This window comes from Hemiscyllium ocellatum, chromosome 21, assembly GCF_020745735.1.
Source record: "Hemiscyllium ocellatum isolate sHemOce1 chromosome 21, sHemOce1.pat.X.cur, whole genome shotgun sequence".
Taxonomy (NCBI): Eukaryota; Metazoa; Chordata; class Chondrichthyes; order Orectolobiformes; family Hemiscylliidae; genus Hemiscyllium; species Hemiscyllium ocellatum.
In genome coordinates, this window is record NC_083421.1 from 43,419,245 (window position 1) to 43,445,439 (window position 26,195).

The 26,195-nt window shown below is 38.7% G+C and overlaps 1 protein-coding gene across 4 annotated transcripts in view; it reads right to left on the bottom strand.

The window, feature by feature from the left end:
• dennd1a (DENN/MADD domain containing 1A) overlaps positions 1 to 26,195 on the bottom strand; it is a 509,155-nt gene that overhangs the window by 246,206 nt on the left and 236,754 nt on the right. For all 4 annotated transcript variants that reach the window (XM_060841064.1, XM_060841063.1, XM_060841067.1 and 1 more), the window contains exons 8-9: positions 19,421 to 19,474; positions 12,054 to 12,164 (exon numbers count right to left, since the gene is read on the bottom strand). In XM_060841064.1, coding sequence (XP_060697047.1) covers positions 12,054 to 12,164; positions 19,421 to 19,474 — 165 coding nt within the window. The remainder of the gene's footprint in view (positions 1 to 12,053; positions 12,165 to 19,420; positions 19,475 to 26,195) is intronic.

Below are 26,195 nucleotides of genomic sequence, written 5' to 3' on the forward strand. Positions count from 1 at the left end.
AATCTACTTCTGACATCGCCCCTAAACCTTCCTCCAATTATCTTAAAATTATGCCCCCTCGTGATAGACATTTCTGCCATTGGAAAATGTCTTTCGCTATCAACTCTATCTATGCCTCTCAACATCTTGTATACCTCTATCAAGTCACCTCTTATCCTTCTTCGTTCTAATGAGAAAAGTCCCAGCTCACTCAATCTATATTCGTAAGACATGCCCTCCAGTCCAGGCAGCATTCTGGTAAATCTTCTCTTCATTGTCTCTAAAGCTTCCATGTCTTTCCTCCATTGTGGCAACCAGAAAAGAACACAACATACTAAATGTGGTCTAACCAGGGCTCTACAGAGTTGCAGCATAACCTCACAGTTCTTAAATTCCTCTGCAATGAAAACCAACAACCTAAATGCCTTCTAAACAACCCTATCAACTTAGGTAGCAAATTTGAGGGATTTGCAGACATCTGTTACTGTCAAGAATCCTGCCTTTAACCCCGTATCCTGCATTCTAATTCAACTTTCCAAAGTGAATGACTTCACATTTTTCCAGGTTGAACTCTATCTGCCACTCATCAGACCAGTTCTGCATCCTGATAATGTCCTGTTGCAACCTACAACAGCCCTCCACACTATCCACTACTCTACCAACCTTCATGTCATCGGTACACTTATTAAACCACCCTTCTACCTCCTCATCCAAGTCATTTATAAAAACCACAAAGAATCGAGGTCCCAGAAAAAATCCTTGTGGAACACCACTGGTCACTGAGCTCCAGGCTGAATACTTGCCATATACCACCACCCTCTGTCTTCTACAGGCCAGCCATATCTGTATCCAGACAGTCAGATTTCCCTGTATCCCATGCCTCCTCACCTTCTGAATGAGCCTACCATGAGGAATCTTATCAAACGCCTTGCTAAAATCCATGTTTGCCACATCCACTGCTCTACCTTCATCAAAGTGTTTTGTCACATCCTCAAAGAATTCAATAAGGTTTGTGAGGCAAGACCTGCCCCTCACAAAGCCATGCTGACCATCTCTTGTCAAACTATGGTTTTTCAAGCGATCATAAATCTTGTCACTCAGAATCCACTCCAATACTTTGCCTACCACAGACGTAAGACAGACTAGTCTGTAATTCCCATGATCATCCCTATTCCTTTTCTTAAACATGTGAAGAACATTTGCCACCCACCAATCATCTGACACTACTCCAGTGGATTTAAAGATCATTACCAAGGGCGCAGCAATCTCTTGCCTCCCTTCCCATAGCAACCTTGGGTATCTCCTGTCTGGCCCAGGGGACTCAACTATCCTTATGCTTTTCAGAATTTTCAGCACATCCTCCTTCCTAACATCACCTTGTTCTAGCATATCAGTCTGTTTCACGCTGACCTCAGAAACATCAAGATCCCTCTCACTGGTGAGTATTGAAGCAAAGTATTCATTAAGGACCTCACCTACCTCCTCTGATTCCAGGCACAAGTTCCCTCCACCATCCCTGATAGCCTCTGCCATCACTCTGGCCATCTTGTTCCTCATAAGTGTAGAATGTCTTCGAGCTTTCCTTAAACCTACCTGATCAAGCTTTTTCATGCCTCCTTCTTGCTCTCTTAAGTCCATTCTTTAGTTCCTTCCTGGCCAACTTGTAATCTAAAGCCCTGTCTGATCCTTGCTTCATCAACCTTAAGAAAGCTTTATCTTCTTCCTCTTGACTAGATTTTCAACAGTTCTTTCAACTTAATATTCTTTTCTTGCCTCAGTGGGACAAACCTATTCAGCATTTGCAGCAAGTGACAATTTCCCTAAACAAGCTCCATGTTTCTGTTGCTCATTTCCCTGAGAATATCTGTTCCCAATTTAGGCGCCCAGTTCCTGCCTAATAACATTTTAACTGAGGGAGGGGGAATTAAATACATTCCCATAACATCTGCTCCTATCCCTCTCCATGTTTGGGACCCTATGGTTGACAGAGCAGTATTTGGTTGCTAGTATCTAAGTTGATGCCAGGTTGTCCATCTGATGTAATTTCTTTCTTTAGATTTTGTCGCAGTTTACAATGGCTTGCTATTGTAGGTCCAAAATCAGAAACAGGCCAGACTAGGTTAGGGGGGCAGATTTCTTCCTTAAAATACATGAGTCAATGATATGGATCTTTGGTGTTATTGACTTAACGCCACCTTTTAATTCCAGGTTTTATTGAATCCATGTAACCAGTGCCATTGCTATTATGCCACGAAAATAATAATTTGCAAAAAGACAAATGTGGTGTTTACTTTGGTTACTTACATGTTTGTTAACAATGAAAGGACACTATTCTGACTGATGAACTCTTGAAGAGTCAAATGTATCTTGTGCAACCCACAAAGTATTGGTATACTTACAGAGGAGAGACTTAGTATATTTTCTGTGTGTGAATTCTTAGCAACTGCACTCTGAGGTAATTTAGGTTTGTGAGCTAAAGTGACTCATTTACTTCATATTTGATCAATATGGCTCCTTTTTAACTTTTTCAGAGCTAACATGCAACTGTTTTTGTAAAGTCGAGAAGATTTTAAATGGTATACAAGCTTTTACCATTTTTCCAAGTGCACTGACAGAATATTTTTGCATGATTTACATTCAAAATTATAACTAAAACTTCTGAGAATGACTGCCAATAAAGCAAAATAGTTTGCATGGCTCAACTTTTTCTCAGGTAATGGCAAATCTCTCATTATTTTACATGGGACAACCATTATATTGTATGCTGACAACAAATAACATAACGCAGTCAACACATCCCATGAGACAACGGATAGTTCCGTAGTAATATAAGCAATCCAGTTATGAACCAAAACCATTTAAGTCCTGATAACAATCACTTATTTTCTGAGCCAAACCAATCAATATCTGCTATTTAATTGAATGGTGCAGGAGGAAATTCCCTGCTGAGATGCCATTATATTTCTATAATCTGCATTGATCCATTTGGCACTCTAATAGGGACATGGTGCTTTTCACTAGGAGTTGTAAATCAGAAAAAAAAACTGAACTGCATTTAATTAGCATGAAAAGTAGATGGCCTACAGATAACCTCATTTGCACCAACTGAGGCTTGTACTGACTGCTGTGTGCAATTCCAGGGAGAAAAGCTATGGTTACACCTTCTGTCAAGCATGGAAATAGCACATGTGTAACAGTCACCATTTGATTAGCGATCACTATACTGAAACCAAGCTGTTTATAATGAGAGAAATTGAGACTGAACCTCAAAGCTCCTAGCACTTTCTGGTTCAACAATACGAGCAGATACAATCTTATGACTCCGTAGAACTACCTAGATGGAGGTTTTCTGCAAATACAGCCACTGATTCAAATATTAAAGGTAATGTTAGTTTCATAACCTTGAAATACACTCCCTTTTCCCTTTGAAAATTGCATTAAGTCCTCAACAGCTCTAAGCAGAATTTTCAGCATTGATACTAGCACAGGTATGCTCTAATGGTAAAGTGCTTTATTTCTTTCATTGTATTACTTACTCTTCCTGCCTTTCAATTGTAGTTCTGTTAATGCTTCTCTACTGATTTTTGTTCCTTTGGTCCGACACTAAGAACTTACTTATTCTATTATTAGGCTTGATGGAACATCTATTTTCTTGCTATTGATATTATCCACTTTAGGTAACAGTCTTCTTCGTCTTCCGAGTGAATAAACCTTTAGGGTTTGTGGCACAGAAAGCTCTCATTACTGCTGCATTTGCAAACTCTACTAGGTCTACTCTTCCATTCGTGGAATTCTTGCAAAGTTATGGCAATCTCTTGTGCTGCAGCTTTGTTAGGATATCGGTCTTCAGGTTCCCAGGTGTCATGATGTCAAAATATTCCATAACTGTATGGACAATACAATGCGAAAGAGAGTTTAACTCTGACCAGAGCAGAACATCACTGATATTCCCCTTCACAGTAGCTAGAAATATTTCCAAGGTAGTGCTGATGACCATGTTATTTCTGAAATTGAGGCCAGTTCTTGATGAGGGACTCCCTCCTTATTAAGCTGCCTGACTACTTACCGGTGCATGCTTTCATTGAATGGCGCATTTCCAACAAGCCAATGAGCATTAAGTGTAACTAGGTAGTTTAAGGTTTACACTGTTTAATGCCAGCAACTGCAAAAGTGATCCAAAATTCCCTAGTCCAACCTCCATCTGTAACAGTCTCCCGAGCAAGACGTAGGATACATTATTCATTATCTTGGTGCATTTAACACATGCTAATTGAAAGTGTCTTCAAGGTTATGCAAACATAATCAGGAATAAAGAATTACTGATATGAAATGTCCTTATAGAACAGATTCAACCCATTTAACCTCCTCTCGAATGTAAGTAATGTGTAAAAATGTTTGTAATTAGCAATTGGTTTTAGTGCATGCTAGGAAATACCAAGTTCCGCTTGGGATTTTTGGTTTGGAAGAAGTCCCCTCCATAACTCTCAGTTGAATGAGATGTAATGGTAGCCATTTAATAAAGTCAGATGTACAATTGTTGAGGGCTAACAAATTTATACCATCCTTCAAAATAAAACCCAAAGGCATTAGGGGTCTTTCTCAATTAAAATCTTCCTTTTACTATTCAAACTGGACAATGAGAGAATTTAAATCTGGCGCTCTGTTTTCCAGTCAAACCATTAACTGTTCTTAGCTTGTAGAATGCCCATGGCAACTGCCCCAGAAAATATAAAAGGCTTAGCTCGTAAAGGCACTTATTAGAAGGCAAATTATCCAACGAATACTCCTGTAAAAAGTACATTTTGATTTTATTCTCACGTGGAATGGTAGCAATTTTTATTTCCAGAGACTGAAATAAATTTTAATGGCAAATAATTGTTAAAGGTTAGAATGTAAAGAAATTGAGCAAGATTTACAAGATTTCTATATACTCTTCCAATTTTAAAGTTTTTTTTGGTATTAATTCATCAGCACATCATGGTTCACATTAGAAATATCAGAAGGTAAAGAAAGAGAATTAAATTTATGAACACTACATGATTGGAATGCCAGGACCCTAAACACTTACTCTGCCTGAAACAGTGTGAAGGACTGGAATTAAAATGTTCAATCAAAATGACATGACGACTAAGCTACTTTGGGGCTTTCCATCACCATGTGAAATTGTTCCTCAACAGGAAACCTCCATTTAAAATGGAGTTTCTGGTGGTCACCTTCAATAACATTTGCATTCCTGTACAATTGCTTTCTTTCCAATTTACACAATCCAGGCTGAATCTGTTGTGGTTGGAGCACACAGAATTTGATAGCAGATACACTGAGGATACCCTGTATTAATAGGAATATATTTCAAACAGATCTAGCAACTCAAAACAGGTACCGTGAACCTCAGCAGCAGCATGATTGTATTAAACCACAACCTGCAATTTCATAGCCTGGCACATCTGCCATTCCAGCATTATCATCAAGCTGGGAGAACTAACCAGGTTTAATGAAGAGTGCAGGAGAGGAGAGCAGGCCAGAAGCAGTACCATGCAAATAAGATGTTTATCTGGAGAAGCTACTGTGTTTTTAAATATTGTTAGGCATACACAAAAATATGGTTGAACAGGACATTGGTTAGGCCACTGTTGGAATATTGCATGCAATTCTGGTCTCCTTCCTATCAGAAAGATATTGTGAAACTTGAAAGGGTTCATTACAAGGATGTTGCCGGGGTTGGAGGATTTGAGCTCTAGGGAGAGTTTGAGTAGGCTGGGACTGTTTTCCCTGGAGCGTCGAAGGCTGAGGGGTGACCTTATAGAGGTTTATAAAATCATGAGGGGCATAGATAGGTTAATAGACAAAGTATTTTCCCTGGGGTTGAAGGAGTCCAGAATTAGAGGGCATACATTTAAGGTGAGATGGGAAAGATATAAAGGGGAGCAAAGGGGCAACTTTTTCATGCAGAGGATGGTTGCATGTGGAAAGAGTTGCCAGAGGAAGTGGTGGAGGTGAGTACAATTGCAGCATTTAAAAAGGCATCTGAATGGATATATGAATAGGAAGGGTTTAGAGGGATATGGGCTGGGTGCTGGCAGGTGGGACTAGATTGAGTTGGGATATCTGGTCAGCATGGAAAAGTTGGACCGATGCTGTACATCTCTATGACTCTAAAAAACAGGACTACTTGCATGCCAAACAATGGAAACTGCAGAACGTGGACAAGGCTAAGCAATCCCCCCACCAATCAAATCTCAGCTCTGCAATCCTACCATACTAGCCACAAATGTAATAGTCGTTGGAATGAATTTGTGGAGGCTCCACAAATATCCCCATCCTCAACAATTGGGAAGCCAAGCACATCAGTGCAAAAGGCGTCGCTGAAGTATTTCCGACCAGAGGGGGGTGGATAATGCATCTCAGCCTCTTTTTATGGTCCCTAGCATCACAGATGCCAGTCTTTGACTAATATGATTCACTCCCCATGATATCAAGAAACAGCTGAAGATACTGAAAAAGAATATTGCAAAGCTATGGGAGCCAACAACATCTATCATTAGTACTAAGGATTTAAATCTCTTCAGGGTATTTTCCCCTTCATGAATCTGTAACCTTTCGTAAGACTATGATCTTTTCTAATTCCAACCGCTCAAGTATCACCCTTTGTCTCAACACTGGTTGCTAAACCTTCAACAGAATATGTGCGAAGCTCTAGAAATTGCTCCCTAAACCTGTCCAGCCTGTCACCTCATGCTTTACAAACATCTTTAAAATCTCTATCTGATCAAATGTTTATTCCCCATTTCTTATAGTTCCTTTACTGGCTCACATCAATCTTACTTCAATTTCTGTAAAGCCCCCAAAAAAAGTCCGTATTAATGGTGTTGTACAAACATAAGTTATTGTTACATATTATTAATGACTACTATATTGTCTTTCCCAAAATAATTCTAAATAGTGCTGCGAAACTTAATGAATGATTCTAATACTGCAAGGCCAAACAAACAAACTACTTTGATACATCTGAAAGAACACTAAATTGAAACCATCAGTATTCCAGGTTCTGCTGTCTAGTTTTTCAAGGCTCTATATTAAGAAACAATCGTATAATATAAATAAAATCCACCATAACAACAGCATTCCATATTATTAAAATTACTTGGACAATCTCAATTATATAAGATACGATCTGTACACTATTTTTAATGGAATGAATCTAAGGATCATGTCATGCTCATATTATTACATTCTTTTAAAGTTTTGCTTTAGTCATCTAATACAACTGTTTCCCCCATTCTTCATCCCATGCTGGTAATGCCTCTCACTGTTCATACGAGAGAGCTTTAATATAGAATCCCTACAGTATGGAAGCAGACCATTCAGCCCATCGAGTCCACAATAACCCTCCAAAGAACATCCCACATAGACCCACCCCCTACAACCCTACACTCCCCATCTAGCTTGCACACTGTGGTCAATTTAGCATGGTCAATCAATCTAACCTGTACATCTTTGGACTGTGGGACGAAACCGGAGCACCCCACAGAAACCCATGCAGACACGGAGAGAATGTGCAAACTCCATACAGACAATCAGCAGAGGCTAGAATCAAACCTGGGTCTCTGGAGCTGTGACGCAGCAGTGCTAATCACCAAGCCACTGTGTCGTCCTGAAAACATTGTTGAGACTAGCTTGTTAACCGTATTCATTTTTGTTCATAAAATGATCAAGACATCAGCAAATTCTCTCTCATCCATATCTAGTTAGTTGCCTTAGACCAAACACATTTGTAAATACTAAAATAATTCATGCAGCAAAATATGCCGTGTCATTAGTGAGCAGAAATTGCAACTTTTCCTTAACACATCTCATGTTCTTCAACACACTCTTTCCATTCTCTGCTTTTTAATGATATTGCAATCATGATGTCATACAGGAAAGTTCAGAGACTGGACAACATTCAGCAGATATTTATACAACATACTTAACAACCTTTGGTTAGTGGCTTACACCTGATAAGTAACCAGCCGCATACTGTCATGATATTTCTAACAACAACTTCCACTAATAAACCATCTTTCCAAAAAAAAGTAACATACCCCAAGGCACTTAACTAGAATGTTATCAATAACTGTTTTCAATTTCAAAACAACAGACGGTTATCAGAACAAATGAACAAGAGAGGTTGATTTTCAGGATCTGAAAAGAAACAGTAATACAGAGTGAAAGTAAGGGAATGGGGAAGTAATTCCTGTGCTCAAGGCTGTGCTTACACATACAAATGTCAGATGCTTTGCATAAAAGCAACAAAAGGGAAGTTCTTCAAAGGAATAATTAATATAAAATGAAGAACTGCTGATGCTGGAGACCTCAAACAAAAACCAAATTGTTACAGAAACTCAGCAGATCTGACAACTTCTGTGGAGAAATAGCAGTTAACATTTCGAATCAGTCTGGTGACTCTTTATCAGAGCACTGATAAAGATGTCACTGAAGAATACGGACGGAAAGTCACCAGACTCAAGATGTTAAGTCTGCTTTCTCCCCACAGATGCTACCAGCCCTGCTGAGTTCCTCCAGCAATTTCTGTTTCTGTGCAAAATAATGCATAGTAGGTTACTCAATTTCTACTCACACTTCAACTTCAAAACATTAGCACAGATTCATACACTGAATCCTTATCCAAATAACTGGGCAAAAATATTGAAATCACTGACCCATTTGTACAATTTTTAGATTTTAATTCAAGTTTCTCCCTTTGATGACATTGGACATTACAATGTAGGTATTACACCACCAGCATTCCAGAAACAAATTATTTGAGCTTACATGGCTCTGATAAGGAATAAAGTTAACTTTGGCATCTCAGGTGAATTTAAAAGAAATACTCATTTTGTGAAATGGCATCAATGTAATAAAAGTAACACCACTTGGCCAAAACATGGTAAACTTTACTTCTGGCTCGTTTCAGCTACTTGACAAATAGCACAGCTGTATTGTGCTGTTAGGTAGCTAAGAGAAAATTCTATCATGTTTTAACACTGCAAATGCCTATAATATGGGAAAATGTTGTCAATCTTTGTTCAGCAGTACATCAGAACTTATTGATCAGTACAAGGGAAACAATTTCTCAGTGTATGTATCTGAAGTGCGAGTGAAATATGACCATAATTTCATTGATGTGAAACCATCTTTGAGTGTGATAGTGCTTTTCGATCTTTCAGTGCTTTCATCATTCTGGCACTTGATGGAAGCCTAAGTAGTACTGAGCCTGAGCAGTGTCAGATGGAGATGAAGTAAACATAGTTGATAAGAGTCCTTTATGTCATCAAGGTGCCAGAACAGTGCTCAAGGAGTTCCTAATAGATGAGAAGTGACAGAAAACCATTTGTCCTGATTCTATCAATATGAAGAGATACTGACTTAAAAGTAAACAAACCAGTCCAAAAAGTAAAGCAATAGATTAACGAAGCTGTATTTTACATTGAGAAAATTATAAAAAGTGTATTTAATATTATGATTTAAAATGTGCTTTCCATATAAAATTACAAATTTACTTCCCTAAAGCTGTTGATGTCGTTTGGATACAATTCCATGGTTACTGGTATCATGATCATGTCCTCCAGCAAAGTATTGGGTTAGGTAGTAAACATTAGTGTTCAGTCTTATCCTGGCTGTTTTTTTTTTCAATGGAGATCAAGGAGGAATAGGAAGCCAGAATGTTTTTTTTCTCAACAACTTCCATTTATACAACATATACACATATTTAAAAAACTGCTTGAAGTGTTGCACAGATGACATTAGCCATAGTGCACTGGGGCCTAATTGCCTCCTTGACATGGCATATTCATCAAAGTTGGGCCCTTTTATTCTGAACTGTACAGTGACAGAAGAAAGTAAGCATCAACAGAAATAAACTTGCACGTTTATGCTTTCGTGAACACTTAAGTTCATGACCAGAGCAGTAACTGGAGTCCTAAGAAACAAAGCCTTCTGTATCTGGCATCTTTACTTTGCCTCTGTTGTCTTCAGGACAATTGGGAATACAAGTTATCCAAATCACTGTTTTTAAAAAAATCACTATCAACAATATGTTATGGCATTTCTAAATTTGTATTGATGTAATATCGAGTCTCCTGAAATTTTCCTTCCATAGAAAGCAATATTATTTTGTCAGATTTTGTAACAAGGGAAGAGTGTCAATAAGTAAACTGGCTCATTCTCCAGCAGCCGTCATTAGGTCAATACTAAGCGAGTTCTGATTACAATTCCTGTCTTGAACATCAGTAAGGCAACAAAGTACCAATGGATGTTGAACTCAGGAACATGTAAATAATAGATACTTAGAATAATTCAAGTGTTAACAACCAATGATTCAAATACTCAAATGGACACTGCATAGAACAAGACAACAAAAAGATAAAACATTTCACTTATTAAGGTGGTCTACTGACCTGTCTGAAACAGTTCAGATAGAGAAGGGCGTGTGTCTGAGGCAAAAGTAAATCCGGCACAAGTCTTTTGGGGAGATAGGAAATAAAAGCTAACACTTTTCAAGGGAATATTTGGCCGATAAAGGGGGCAGAATTAAATCACAACACTGATAACTTGTTTGTTCATGTGCAATCATCAAACAATAAATCATACAAGGACTAAAACAGCTGCAGGTACATTATCACTGCTCCAAGGTAACTCAGAGCTTAGACTTGATGCATGCTAGAAATCTATATATTCTTACTTCCTTTCTTTGCTTTTTAATACATACTTAGATGCAACTTATACTTACAATCAGGCATAATGTAATCACTGAGACACAAGCATAACAGCATTACACCATAAGACACTGGAGCAGAAATTAGGCCTTTCAGCCCATCGAATCTGCTCTGCCATTCAATCATGGCTGATAAGTTTCTCAACCCCATTCTCCCGCTTTCACTCCATAACCCTTGAACCTCTTGACAATCAAGAACCTATTTCCGTCCTAAACATACTCAATAGCCTGTGCTCCACAGTCTTCTGTGGCAATAAATTTACATTTGGTTAGTGCCCGTTTTTGACAGATGAGTGTGGTTTTTGGAATTAGGGCAAGCCAGCTGCCATTGAACATGAGCAATCTATTTTTTTTGCTTACAAACACATGCAAAATAGACGCAGACATAGACCATTCCGTCTCCCTAGACTGTTCTGCCATTCAAGAAGATTACAGCTGATCTGTGCTGTATTTCAAATTCCACATTCCAATCCACCCCCAACAACTCTATTCCCTACCTAGCAAGAATCTAGCCACCTTTGGCTTAAAAGTATTCGATGACCTCATCTCCTCCACTTTCTGTGCCAGAGTGTTCCAAAATTGCACACCACGGAGGAAAAGAAAATCTCATCATCTTTCTCCTGAAAGAGACGTCCTTAATTTTAAAGTAGTGTCCCTTAGTTCTATATTGGCCCATAAGAGAAAATATCCTTTCCACACCCACCTTGTCAAGACCTTTCAGGATCTTATACATTTCAATCAAATCACTCATTTTTTTAAAAAACTCCAGTGGAAACAAGACTAGCCTGTCCAAACTATCCTCATAATACAATCCAGATATTCCAGATATAAATCTAGTAAACTACCTCGCAACTCTGTTCAATTCATTTATTTACTTACTTCCTTAAATATGATGACCAAAACTATACATAGTATTTGAGATGTGGTCTCACCAATGCCCTGTGCAACTGAAACATATTTTTGTGTTCAACTCCTCTGCGACTAAAGGATATCATTCCATTTGCCTTCTCAATTATATGCTGTACCTATGCGTTGGCTTTTGGTGATTAATATACTATAACTATTAAATCTTTTGCACCTTGGAATTCTGCAGAACTTGATCAACAGTACAACCCCTCTACATTTCCCTAGCTGCTTATTTTCTTAAATGTCAGTTGGCCTCAATGTAGTCCTTATTTTAGGCAGGAAGTGAGGAGGTAGTTGACCCCAATTCCTCCATCAGTATTAAACAGAGTGCATATCTCTAATAAATAAAATTCATTTATATGTATGCTACGAAGGTTTGATATGTTTGTGCATTCCTGCTATCAGTACTACTTACAGTGCTTAGCTTGCTGCAGGAGATGAGGACTCGCCGTTCATATAACATACTGGCATAAAGATGGAGCATGTTGTTGACATCTACAGCTACAAAATACTCTGTCAGGTTTCTCTGAAAGAGAAAATATATTTTCAGAATTTAAAGAAAAGCAGACTAGTGTCAATCCATGCTTACTTGTGGAATAACTTGCTGATCATGTGGAAAAGAATACACTCAGGTGAAGGTGGTTACCAACATATCAAAACTCTCTTCGCTTTTGAAGTCACGAGAAAGAATACCATTCATTTGTAGTATTTGTTAATTAGTGATTTTTTTTTGGGATGCCAACCCAGCGTACTATGTACAACACTTTAGGAAGAATGTGATTGCACTGGAGGCTGTCCAGAAAAGATTCATTAGAATGTTGCCTGGGATGGAGCAGTCTACTCTTGATGAGGGGCTGGATAAGGTTGGGTTGATTTCTTTTAAAAGCAGAAAAAGCTGACATTGGACCTGAATGAGGTGTATAAGATTATGAGGGGCATGGACAGAAAGCTGAAAGGTCAACAAGGGGGCCTAACTTCAAGGTGAAAAGTAGGAGATTTAGAAGAGATTTGGAAATAAACCTTTTCATCCAGAATGTGGTAAGAACGTAAAATGCATTGCCTGGGAAGGACGTTGAGTCAGGAAAGTTCACAACCTATAATAAGTATCGGGATGAGCACTTGAAATGTCATAACATTCAAAGTTATGGGTCAAGTCCTGAAATGGGAGACTAGTATAGGTTTAGAGTAGTTTTATGTCGGTGCAGACTTAATGGGCTGATGGTCTCTTCTCTAAATGTATGAATTCTTTATGTTAGGTTCTAATTAGATTATTTAGACTGCAGCTAACACAACAGGCAGTTCAATACTTTTCACAAAAATGTATCATGTTTTCTATCCAAATATAAAACTTGACTAATGAATAAAAAGGTACTCGATGATTACTTACTCCTTATACATATGGCCTAATTTCTAAAGGCTTTGTGATTTATTTTTAAAAAGGCATTCTTTGAAAGCAGTACCACGGAGTGCATCCATCCACTTGGAATATTTTGTTACAAGTTGTATCTGGAAGTGGAATCCTCAGCCTTATCTTTTCACCGTTATTATAATCAGATCCAGGTTCCCCAATTCATTAGAGTGGAATAATCCAAATTGTTAAATTCCCAGGTGAAGAGAGATGAAATGACACCCCTTTCCTGTTCATCCAGCCTCTCAGTTGTTTCCAACGAGATTAACTTAAAAAGGATCTCCTGCCTCACAGACCCAAAGGACCGCAGGTTTTAAAAGGTGCCAAGTTATCTAGATTTTAAGTTATCAAGTCCCTTGCTCGGAGTACTAGTGCCAGCTAGCTAACAAGTCAGTCAAAAGGAAACAAGACAGTAGCAGACTCTTGAGCAAAAGTCAACTAACCATTGTCATAAGGAAACAAGACAGTTTTGGAGTTGGGAAATCATGTTGAGGTTTGTACAGGACATCGAGAAGGCCTCCTCTAGAATACAGTGTCCAGTTCTGGTCACCCAGTTATAGGAAGGATATTGTTAAGCTGGTGAAGGTTCAGAAGAGATTTACAAAGATGTTGCCAGGTATAGAAAGTTTCTGTTATAAAGAAAGGCAGATTGGCTGGGACTCTCTTCACTGGAACAAAGGTTGAAAGATGACCTGATAGAGGTTTATCAGGCCTATTGAGGATTGATTAATTTCCACATGAGAAGTAACAGAACTGCACCATGTACACACAGAGACTAAGAGTAAGAGTAAGAAAAATATGAATCAGTTTCTGAATTATGAGTGAGGAGGTGATAGTTGATCATTGTGGCCATTGCAGCGGAGGATTGGTTGAGCCTCTGTCATTGTGATTTCTTTTGGCCATAACTGAATTCCAGCTCAATGGAGAAGTGTCCTTTTGTCCGAAACATCGATTCTCCAGTTTCTTGGAAGCTGCCTGACCTGCTGTGCTTTTCCAGGTCCAAATTCCCAACAAACAAGAGAACAGAATACTGAATAACTTAACCAACAGATAATCCCAACTTAATGACGCTGTTCCAAATACTTGAACAATCCTCAAACATCCCTCAGCACAAAAGGTAAAATCAAACACAGGGTCTTACAGGAGAGATGTCAGAGAGAGAGAGAGGAGGATCAGCCAGGACCTACTACTTTGGGTCCAGCAGCCTGACAACTTTCAGTGTGCAGCCAGACCAAACCAGAGAAAAGCTGAGCTGGGAGAATGGAATACTCCCCTTTCTTTGTACGTGTTTTTTTTTAACTTAAAAGCCTTTTGCCAGAGGCAGTATCTGTTAGCTATAATCAAGCTGACCCTAAAACCCATCCAAGCCCAGACTTTTCGGAGTGTGTCTTTTACGACCTCTCTGGAAAAAAAAGCCAAGAACATCATAACCTTGCTAAAGGAGTAGTATCATCACAATAGACACACTTCAACCCATCACACTGATGCAACTTTGCCCTATCATCTGTCTATCAAACACCCTGCACCCCCACACTCCAAAACCCTGCAGACACAATCGGAGACATCCCTGACACCTGGGAGGCAACATACCATCCGGGAGTCTCGTTCACAATCATAGAATCTCTTGTCTGTTCATCTAACCATTGAATCTCCTATCACTATTGCTTGCCAATTCTACCCCCTTCCCTTCTGAGCCATAGAGCCAGGCTCAGTGCCAGAGACCTGGCTGCTGTGGCTTTCTCCTGGTAAGTCATACCTCCCAATAGTATCCAAAGCAGTATACTGTTTATTGAGGGAAATGGCTACAGGGGATCCCTGTACTAACTGCCTCTTCCCTTTCCCTCTCCTGACAGTTACCCAGCTACCTTTATCCAGTAACTTAGGTGTAACTACCTCCCTATAACTCCTGTCTCTTTCCCCTTAACAAAAACATGCAGTTTGTTTATGACTAATCCCTGCCTCTCCAGGTGGCGATTAATTAAGTCCCTCAGAATTCTTTCCAAATTTACCTTCCACTAAGGTTAAACTGAGTGGCCTGTAGATTCTTGGTTTATCTCCTGCTCCCTTCTTAAATAGCAGTACCACCTTGACATCCTCCAGTCCTCATAATTTGTTTTTTTGTAAGAATCACACCTCCCATATCTGGCAGATAAGCATAAAACTTACAAAGCTAAGAAGGAATACAAAGGTCCAATAAGTGTGATACAATACAGTATACTGAGAAGAGCCACCATGGTCTGCCTCCTGCTATTAAACAACTAAATTCCGCCAGGTCTAGCAGGATGCCACAAGATACACATATTCCCCCACCTTCCCTTATCAGCATTCTGTAGATACCATTCCTCACTCCTGACATTTCTCCACACCCCCACAGCATCTTCACATGCAATCATAGAAGGTGGATCATTTGTCCATGTACCTTCTCCTTGCTCACTACACAAGGCCCCAGACACACCTTCCAGGTGAAGCAGCAATTTACTCCATTCAATCTAGTCTATTGTTCTCACTGCTCACAAAGCGATTTCTGGGGAGATAAAACGCAGACTGGATAACCATTCTGCGGAACACCTACATTCACACCTACTCTGTGAAAATGACTCCATTTCCAGTTGCTTGCCACTGAACACACCATTGTGTTCACATGCCAGCATTTCTGTTTCTGGCCTATTACAGTGCTCCAGTGAGGCTCCCCACAAGTTGGAAAAACATCATTTTATCTTCTGCGTGGAGATCCTGCAACCTTTAGGATTTAATATTGAATCAAATAATTTTAGGATCTGAACATCACCTCCATGTCTTTTAACCATCTCCAGTCCCCTGGTCCTGTTATGATTTGTGTTGCTTTCAGCACAGCAATCCCAGTTTCACTCATTCAGTCCCCATTATCACCTGTTTAGTTTTTCTTCATCAGCTAAAACAGAAATTACTGGAGATGCTCAGTTTTGGAAGCATATGTGGGGAGAAAACAGAGTTAACATTTTGAGTCCAGTGACTCAACCAACTTTTTCGCTCTTCCTTTGGGCTCAGTCTCCATCCATTTGCTTATCCTTTTTCCCCACTCCAATCCCATCAGCAACTTAAATACCACTTTTTCTAGATTCTGAAAAAGGATCACTGGACTCAAATAATTAACTCTGGTTTCTCTCCACATACACTGCCAAACCAGAGTGTTTCTCCAACAATTTCATTCAAACTTTGTTTTGCTCATGGAAGTGAGAGGGATATATTTCTCAACAGTATTCCTGATTTCCAATATTTAGCATTGATGGGACACATCAAGGAAGGAGTTCAAATCTGTAGATCAATGATTTGTTTTAGTGCCACCAATGACTCATGTAAAGAGTGAACAGAAAACACTGCCTAGAGATACAGTTCAAGGTGCATTGTGAATTCTGAAGTGAGAACAAGTTACCTATATAGCTAAGACATTTCAGGTAGATTTTTCTCAGTTTCAAACAAACAGATGTCAAAGGCAGCTTATGTCATATGCTAATTACTCTTTCAAAATGCCTTGCCACCTACATATATCTATATCTATGAATCACACAGATTCCTCTGTCCCTGAACATTATTTTGGTCTATTCCTTTAAATATCTATTTCATCTTCCAAACCCATCTGTCAGCACACTTTACTTAACTCTTCCCTGTATTGAAGCACTTTGTTTTTGTTGGAGAAGGTGGGTCTATTCTCTGATGTGGAGAAGATGGACAAGATGAAATTTGATTTGTTTTCAACTTCACAAGGGAGCTGGACAGAGTCCAAAAGGAGAAACAACCCCTCTCATAAAAGGATAAAGAACAGTACAGCATAGTTATAAGGTAACTCACAGAACTAAATTCTACATGAGGAAAACCTTCACACAGCAAGTGGTTTGGGTTTGGAATACAATGCCTGGAAGTGTGATGCAAGTAAGTTCAACTGAAGGATTTAAGGGGATTTTAGGTGACTAGGTAAAGAGAGACAATAGTGAGGGTTATAGGGAAAAGCTCGGAAAACGGCACAAAGTCACAATGCTCATTCAGAGAACCAGTACAGACGCACTAAGCCAAATGGCCTAGTAGTGAGTTCTAACAATTCTGTGGTTCTATGAATTCAATTGTGGGTTCAATATAAATAAACAGACATTTTAGTAATAGATACTACACACTGTTTAAAAGTACATGACTATGTGTGCTGCTGTAATGGAAAAGCAGCAAAATAGGATTAGATTTTATTTTCCAGCAAGGTATAAATCTTTCTATCTTCTATTTTTAGATAACTTTGCTTGCTTTTATTTTTAAAACGTTTGTCATAACCTTTTATTCTATTGAAGACGATGATCTACAGCTTCATGTGAATATGCCTCAATGACTAACCACCGCAGGAACTTACTAAATGAAACAAGATATCTATGAGGGAGATTTCTTTCTGAGTACTGGTAGACAATTCAGATCCATCATCTGAAATAATAACAATGGTCCTTCTCAAAAATATACCTCATTTCAGTCAGCCAAAAGGTAAGGCAAAGGGGAAAAGTTATCACACCACCTCTCTTTATCAATAATAGTATTTCTTGAGAAAAACGTCTGGGAACAATTTTGAACGTAAACCATGGCAGCATTTTGTTCTGCATACAGTTGGGTCTGTATCGGTAGTTATATTTGAGTGGCTGGAGAAGAATGGACATTCATGACCCATTAGAAACGCTTACATTAAATCATAAGCATTAAGACCAAAATTTCTATAGTTTCTAACAGTCACCTGAAACTAATGTTAAGGTTTTATAACTTGGAAGCAATTACTTCTTAAAGTTCAATGTATATTGCATAGTTTTACAGCTTATTTTATTCTTAGTTATGCTGCAGTTGCAATTGTTGACATGATTCAAGATATTTTTAAACTCCAACAAGAGTTTTTGTATCAATTATCCCACCCAGCCCCACCAATTCTTCATCTCAGAGGAACCTTGTGTTTCCAAAAATTGAATGTTATTAACCTCATCATTTTATTGAAATAGTGAATATCATTTGCATAATGTTTAATGTCTCTATTACATTACTCTCAATCTTCAATCTAACAACAGCTGACATATAAAAATTCTGCATGTATTACTCATTACTATCAACAATGAAATTAAAGAATTCAGTGCTCCTGAGAAGTCAGCAACAGGGAGCTGAGCAGCTGGTGGTCAAGTAGTGTGATTTAATACTCTGTAGTAAAAGAAATGGCTTTGATGCCAATTGAGAAATGAAAAGAAAAAGAATTAATGCAATGGAAGACAGCCGTAGGAGGCTAACAAGAGGCAAGAAAATACAAAAGAGGGGAAGAAGAAAAAGAGAAAGAAAGACAGCAATATTGACATCCTGCGCGATCACATACCAAAGCACTTCACACCCAATGAAATGGTTTGCGATCAGTCACTGTTATATACTTGGAAGCCAGAAATATATTTTTTAAAAATGCACAGTTAGATAGCAATTTCTTTCAAAACAGTTTTGTAAAAGGCCACGATTGTGGTTGAGGCCACTGCCAGGTGAAGTACTGTGCGTACATGAATAAAATTGATCCGATGCTTTAAACTTCCATCCAGCAGCTGTTTAGTATCTGCTGTGATGACTATTGATGGAGACAAAGGTAATGGTTGAAGTCCACAACTCCTTAACTTACTGAGATTTTGAAGCCATAAATCAGGTCCTGTGACGTGATTGTAGCATTACAATGGTGCAACTTCTGAAACTACAATTATTAGACAAATAGAGTGGAACAGCATGAATCATGGAGGCCATTTTTTAATGGCAGCACTTTGTCTCCTATTTGGGATTAACACGCATCCAGTTTTAAAATTAAATTTATTCAGACCCAGCCTATTCTAAGCTAACCCATTACTATGTCAGGTCGATCAAATTGTGCAAAACATATTATCTCCGCTTCTGAAAGTATAAGGATTGATTGGGAGAAAATATTCTTAACTTAAATCTTAATGGATATTCTGAAGCTTAAGACATAAATATATCATATATTTAAAGAATACAAATTCCAAAAAAGAATCAATGCACACTTTTTAATAAAGTGTACATTGTGTACAAGTGCAATATTTGACCAGTTTTTCAATTAATACCATATTTCAAGTAGTTATATAGCAAATGCTTAAACGTTACCAAGTCATAAGACAAAACAATGTTACAAATGGGTCTAACTAAGAAATTGAAGAAATAATGCAAATATGAAAAACTGTCCGTAGCAATAATCCAATTCTCTTTTCAAGAGTGCTTGGTATATGATACACAGCACTGAGAATAAATCAATATAGACTTTCAAAATTTACATAATATGCAATTTACGTAATATACAATCACAGATTTAAAATAATCTTCTGAATGAAATGCATACTTACGTTTTCAGGTATACTAGGAAGTTCCAGGGTATCGGGGGTGGTAAAATACGAATGCTGCCAAAAAAATGGAAATATTTAGCTTCCTCTTAAAATAGCTTACGGAAAATATACAAGATTGAAGTTCGATTCTGAATCGTGCTACCAGCTATAATATGGAAATAAAACTTTAGTTATTCATACCAGTTAATTTAGATTTGTAAATTTAATTTGGTTATATATATTCTATGGAATAGCTGGGAAATGGACATTAAGTCATGGCCTAGCCAGCAACATAAACATCTTGCGAACAATTAAAGAAAACATATTATACTCAAGATAAAATCAAATTGTACAAGTAGCATGGGTTACCACACTTTCGTTGCAGGAAGTTAAGAATCAGTATAAAAGAACCTCCAATCACTTATAGGTGGTTCTGCTATAACGTATGTTTTGTCAGCGTGAATTGGCTATAATGCAACTGACAAATTGTGGCTGTTGTTTGGATAATTTTCTGCATGAGTGTAGCGATTTTCTATTCACAATCTTCTACAGTGTAATTTTCAATAGCACAAGGTTCAGAGGAATACAACTGTCATTTTATAGCAGAATGACCTGTATCATAATAAGTGTGACTAAGTTCCAAAAGCAATTTTTATAACAATGTACCGATCACATTTTTTTTCTATTTTTCATTCGAAAGAATGTGGGCATTTCTGGCTCACCCAAGATTTATTGCCCACCCCCCCAATTGTCTTAGAGGTGATGGTGAGCTGACTTCTTGAAACACTGCAATCCCTGGCTGTACAAGCAATCTACAGTGTTGTTCAGAAGGGTGTTTCAGGATCTTGATCAGTGAAGAAACAACAATATAGTGTCAAGTTACGATGACGTATAACTTGGAGGTCAACACGATTGTGATGTTCACATGCATTTATTGCTCTTGGAAGATAGTTATTGCCTCACGTTTGTCAGAGAGCTGGTCCTTTTTTTTCTAAAAGCTGATTCATTTCTTCTTGATCTTTTTCAGAAGGGTCTTAAAACAGTCCGGGCTCTGATGTGGTTGGTTTGGTACAGAGATGAAAGGGTTTACTGACAGGCCTTTTGTTTATACATAACCAGATGAGACTTTAGGTCAATGTTTTTAGAAGTAACCTGTATAAGTCAAGAGAGCGTGGCCAGCTCTCCAGCTGTGCAGTTCAGTTCAGAACTTTCGAGTGCCAGTGCAGCAGGAGCTGTGTGGAAACAGGCTGCTGAACTCACTCTCTTTCTGCCCTTCTAACTTGGACCTATAAGCCTTTGTCTCATTTTTGCTCTGTGTTTAAGGGGTTTGCTTATTGGGACCGTTGCACGTACTTTTTGGAACAGCACAATTTCGTCTAGTTTGGATAGACGGAGTTCTGTGGGTATTCTATTTTCTGTTGTGTTTCATTGAGTAATTTTGTGAATAAATTTGTGTCTGTTTCAATACCTGATAGTCAACCTAGCTAACTTACTCTTGGTAATTTTCACTGTACACTTACTGAAACAAATAGCAAAGTTACAGTCTGGGCTGCCTGCTTAAGAATGTTTTGAGTGGTCTGACCTATTCCATAACAAATTGGGGGCTCTTTGTGGGTTTAACAGCAAATGGTAGGTGCTAGTGTCTTTATTTCAGATGTTGGCTTGGGTGGGTAGACAAAGTTTGGGAGAGCAATGGCTCTTACAGTCACCAAGAGTATTCTGGAGGTGTGCGAGGTGAACTTGGTAGTTTTACAAAACGTGGTTAAGGCCAGGCTGCTGGAATTACTTGACAAGCTGGGGTTGAAGCTGCCTCGGTGAGGAAAGGACAGACAATTAAGCAGTAGCTCAGCATTTAAACTTGTTGGAAAATCCATCAGGATCTACAGAGATGGCAAGAATTTAATTACAAACGAAACAATTTGAGTTAGAGGTGAGAGAGAAGGAAAGGGCGACAGAAATGAAACAGTTTGAGTTAAAAGCAGAAGAGAAAGAAAAAGAACAAATGGCTTTAGCAGAAGAGAAAGAAAAGAGAGAGATGTTGCACTTCAGAAATTGACACTTAAAATGAGAAGTCAGCTTAAAAGGCTGGAGATAAAGGCTGACAGTAAGCTTAGTGTGGAAGAGCAGAGAGTTAAAATGGCAAAGTTAGCAGCTGAAGTGGCTGATGATTATGAACTCGTCCATAAAACACAGTTCGGCTTCCAGAATCAATTGTAGTCCACGAGGGATAGAAATTGGGACAAAGAGAAATACTCACATAGAATGGGAAAGGTAGGTCGCAGTGTAGATCATAATGAGAACTTACACAGGGTAAAAAGTAAACCCTTGAAGGGGACTAAGAAAGTAAAAAGCTCCGGTGTTTTCATCGTAATAAAGTGGGCTACATTAAATCAGTGTTGGTGGGTTAGGAGAAAGCCAGATGTAGGAAAACAGGAGAAGCCGAAGTTTTGTTGGCATTGTAACAGAAAGCTGCATCAGAGGTTGATTAAGGAAAAAGTGCCAGTTCTGCTTAAAAAATATACCTGCAAGGGTAATGTTTATGCACATAAGCCAGAAGTAGCAGGCAAAGAGGTTACAATATTAAGGGACACAGGATCTTCTCAGTCTGCGATGCTGAAGGATGAGAGATACATACTCCTGAAGGACTACTGCCAGAAAATGTAATGGTAACATGGGACAAATGGTACCCAGTTGTGTAAAGTGAGGCTAGAGAGTCCAGAAAAAAAGAGTGGACAAACTCTCAGCTCCTGGAATACAGTGTGTCCTTGCAAATGACATTGTTGATTCACCAGTAGTCATGTTGCCTACTCTAGTTGAAGAGCCTGTAGAGATGCAGGCAACTGAAGACATGGAGAATGTTTATCCTGGAATCTTCCCAGATTGTGTCTTAATGAGATCGCAGAATTACAAGTTGAAGCAGGAGAGATCAAAAGGCACAGATAAGGAAGCTATAATAGCATTATCAAAGACTTTTTTTTGATCAGGTAAGTGGGACAGAACAGGAGCAAATAGATAAACATGCAAGTATCTTTAGCTCTAAGTTTATTGAGCTACAGCAGAAAAATGAGAACTTAAAGCACTTGTATCATAAAGCATATACAGAAAAGGAGAGTGAATGCATCCTTGTGTGTTATTACTTAACAAATGGTGTCTTAATGAGGAAATAGAGACTGTCACACATTCAAGCAGATGAGAAATGGGCAGAGATTCATCACATTGCTTTGCCAGTAGGGTAAAGAAAGAGGTGCTGCGAGTGGCGCGTGAGCTACCACTTGGAGGTCATTTAGGAGTGAGGAAAACACAGGCTAAAATACAAAGACATTTTTACAGGCCTGAACTACAAAAGGATGTAGTCAAAGTTTGCCAGAAATGTCATATATGTCAGCTAATCAGAAAACCACAGGCAGTAATAAAACCTGCACCTTTAATAACGATTCCAACATTCAAGGAACCTTTCACAAGAGTCTCAATTGATTACGTAGGTCCCCTATCTCAAACAAAGCATGGGAATAAGTATTTATTAACAATAATGGATGTGTCAACTAGATTTCCTGAGGCAGTCCCAATTTCGCAATGTCACAGCGAAAAGGGTTGTAGAAGAATTACTGAAATATTTTACTAGATACGGACTACCAATAGAGATAGAGTCAGATCAAGGGTCAAACTTCATATCCAAACTATTCAAGGTGGTTATGGATAGCTTTGGAATAAAGCAATTCAAATCTATTACGTACCATCCAGACTCGCAGGGAGCGCTAGAGAGATGGCATCAAACACTAAAGACCATGTTAAGGGCTTATAGTCAGGAGTATCCAGATGATTGGGATAAGGGAGTTCCGTCTGTGCTTTTTGTGATCAGAGATGCACCAAATGAATCGACCAAATTCAGTTCTTTTGAATCAGTTTTTGGACGTGAAGTAAGAGGACCATTAAAATTGATTAATGAGAAATTAATAAGTTACAATTCAGAGACCACCCATTTGGACTGGATGTCAAATTCTACAGAAAGATTAAATAGAGCGGGGGAGCTGACTAAACAACATTTAAAAGTATCGCAGCATACAATGAAACAGGAAGTGGAAAAGAATAAAAAATTTGCAATTTTGTCATTGGGAATAAGGTACTGGTGTTACTCCGAATAATAAGTGAACCTTTAAAAGCAAGGTTTAGTGGATTTTATCAAATCAAGAGGAAATTGATAGGGACTCTGGACAGAAAGAAATCTCACTGTGTGTCATATGAATATGCTCAAAAGGTATTTTGACAGGGAAGGAAAGCAAGAGGAGAATGTGTTCATGGTCACAGCACAGAAGGAAGAATCAAATTCAGAGAATTCTGAATTTGACATTCCTCAAATCAAATTGGACAATGAGGGGAAGTTGTCAAAAATTGGGATAAATTATTGAGTTACCTTCCACAAGAATATTGAAATGACCTGAAAGAGTTATTACTCTCACATGAGGAAATATCTGGAAATAAACTGAGAAGTACTAACATAATTGTGGATGATGTAGATATAGAAGATGCTGTTCCAATGAAGCAACATCCTTATAGACATAGCTGTCTAAAGTTGGCACAGGTTCAGGAGATAGAAGGCATACTCCAAGATGGCATAATCAAAGTGAGTTAGTGACTGGAGTTCACCCATAGTCACGGTGCAAAGCCAGATGGTACCCAACTGTTACATGTGGACTATTGCAAAGTCAATGCCATTACAAAGAGTGATGCATATCCAATTCCATGTTTGGAGGACTGTGGTGAAAAGATGGGACAAGCAACTTACATTTCTAAGTAGGACTTGCTCAGAGGCTCTTGGCAGGTACCTTTTTCAGAAACAGCAAAAGCAATGTCAGCTTTCTTAATGCCAAATGGACTATATCAGTTTAAAGTCATGCCATTTGGTATGAAAAATGCTCCAGCCCCATTTCAAGAACTAATAAGGTCATTGCTGGATTACCCAGCTGTGGGGTGTATATTGATGACCTGGTGATTTTTAGTCAGTCAGTCACAGAAGGAACACTCACAACATCTATCAGAATTGTTTGACCAACTTCAGAAGGCAGGCTTGGTAGTAAAGCTAGCCAAAAGTGAATTTGCCAAAGCCCAAGTCATTTTCCTGGGTCATTTTATTAGACACTGACAAATGGCCCCACAGGACGTGAAAATGAAACTAATTGTGGAGTTTCCCATAACGTTGACGAAAAGAGCAGTACGACGGTTCCTGGAGTTGAGTGGATTTTACCGAAAGTTTGTGCCAATGTTTAGCAGTGTGGCTGCTCCACTCACCAAATTGTTAAAAAAAGGGCAAGAAGGTTCAGTGGACAGCAGACTGTCAAAAGGCATTTATCAGCCTAAAAACTATTAACCACTGCCCCAGTATTAGCCACACCTGATTACACAAAGCCTTTCAAGATGGCTATCGATGGTAGTGCCGTGCTCCTGCAGGAGGATGACAAGAGAATAGAAAGACCCATTGGGTAATTTTCCAGGAGGTTGAACGTTCATCAGTAGGAATGTTCAACAGTTCAGGAAGAGACTTTGAGCTTAGTGTAGGCATTACAACATTACAGTGTTTATATTACCAGCAACTCATCTCAGATATCATATACACTGACCATAACCCATTGACACTTGTGGAGAAATTTAAAGGACAAAACTGCCAGACTGTTTAGACGGAGCTTGTTGTTGCAGCCATTCAATTTGACAATTGTGCACATGGCAGGTTGCGAAAACGTGATTCGTTGTCAAGACTCAAATGAGATAGAGGTGTTCAGTGGTGGGTGTGCCATGGCCTGAATTTGAATGTGGTTGTGCATGTTTGCATGCATATAGTCAGTGTATTATGTGTGTGTGTTTTAGAGTATTAACCAGTTTTTTTTGAGGGTTTTAAAAATTAAGCCATCTGTGGGTATTGATGGCTGTTTTTTTAGGGGGTGGGGGGCAAGAGGTGTCACAAAACTGGTCCTTTTTTTTCTAAATGCTGTTCCTTTTCTCAAGGATACTGTGCCCTTCATTTTTTCAAAAGGGTCTTAAAAAAGTCCAGGCTCCGAGGTAGCTGGTTTGGTACAGAGATGAAAGAGTTAACTGAGAGGCCTTTTGTTTATACATAAACAGATGAAACTTTAGGCCAACACTTTTATATTTTAGAAGTAACCTGGATAAGTCAAGGGAGCATGGCCAGCTCCTTAGCTGTGTAGTTTGGTTCAGAACTTTCGAGTCAGTGGAAACAGGCTGCTGAACTCGCTCTCTTTCTGCCCTTCTTATTTGGACCTATAAGCCTTTGTCTAATTTTTGCTCTGTGTTTAAGGGGTTTGTTTATTGGGACTGTTGCACGTACTTTTTGGAACAGCACAATTTAGTCTAGTATGGATAGACTGAGTTCTGTGAGTATTCTTTATTCCGTTGTGTTTCACTGCGTAATTTTGTGAATAAATGTTTATCCGTTTCAAAACATGGTAAACCAAGCTAATGTACTCCAGGTAATTTTCACTGTACACTTACCAAAACAAATTGCAAAGTTACAGTCTGGGCTGCCTGCTTAAGAATGTTTTGAGCAGTCTGGCCTCATCCATAACATGTTTTGAGAATACTACTTGCTACTCATTAGCCCAAGCTTATATCTTGTCCAGATCTTGCGGCACATGAACACATTGCTTCAGTGTATGAGTCATCGTGAATGTACAACATTCAGCACCAATCATTCAGCAGCAAACATGCCCCACATCTGACTTCAGGATGGTTGGAAAATCACTGAAGCAAGTTAAGATGGTTGGGCCTACGATACTATCCTGAGTTT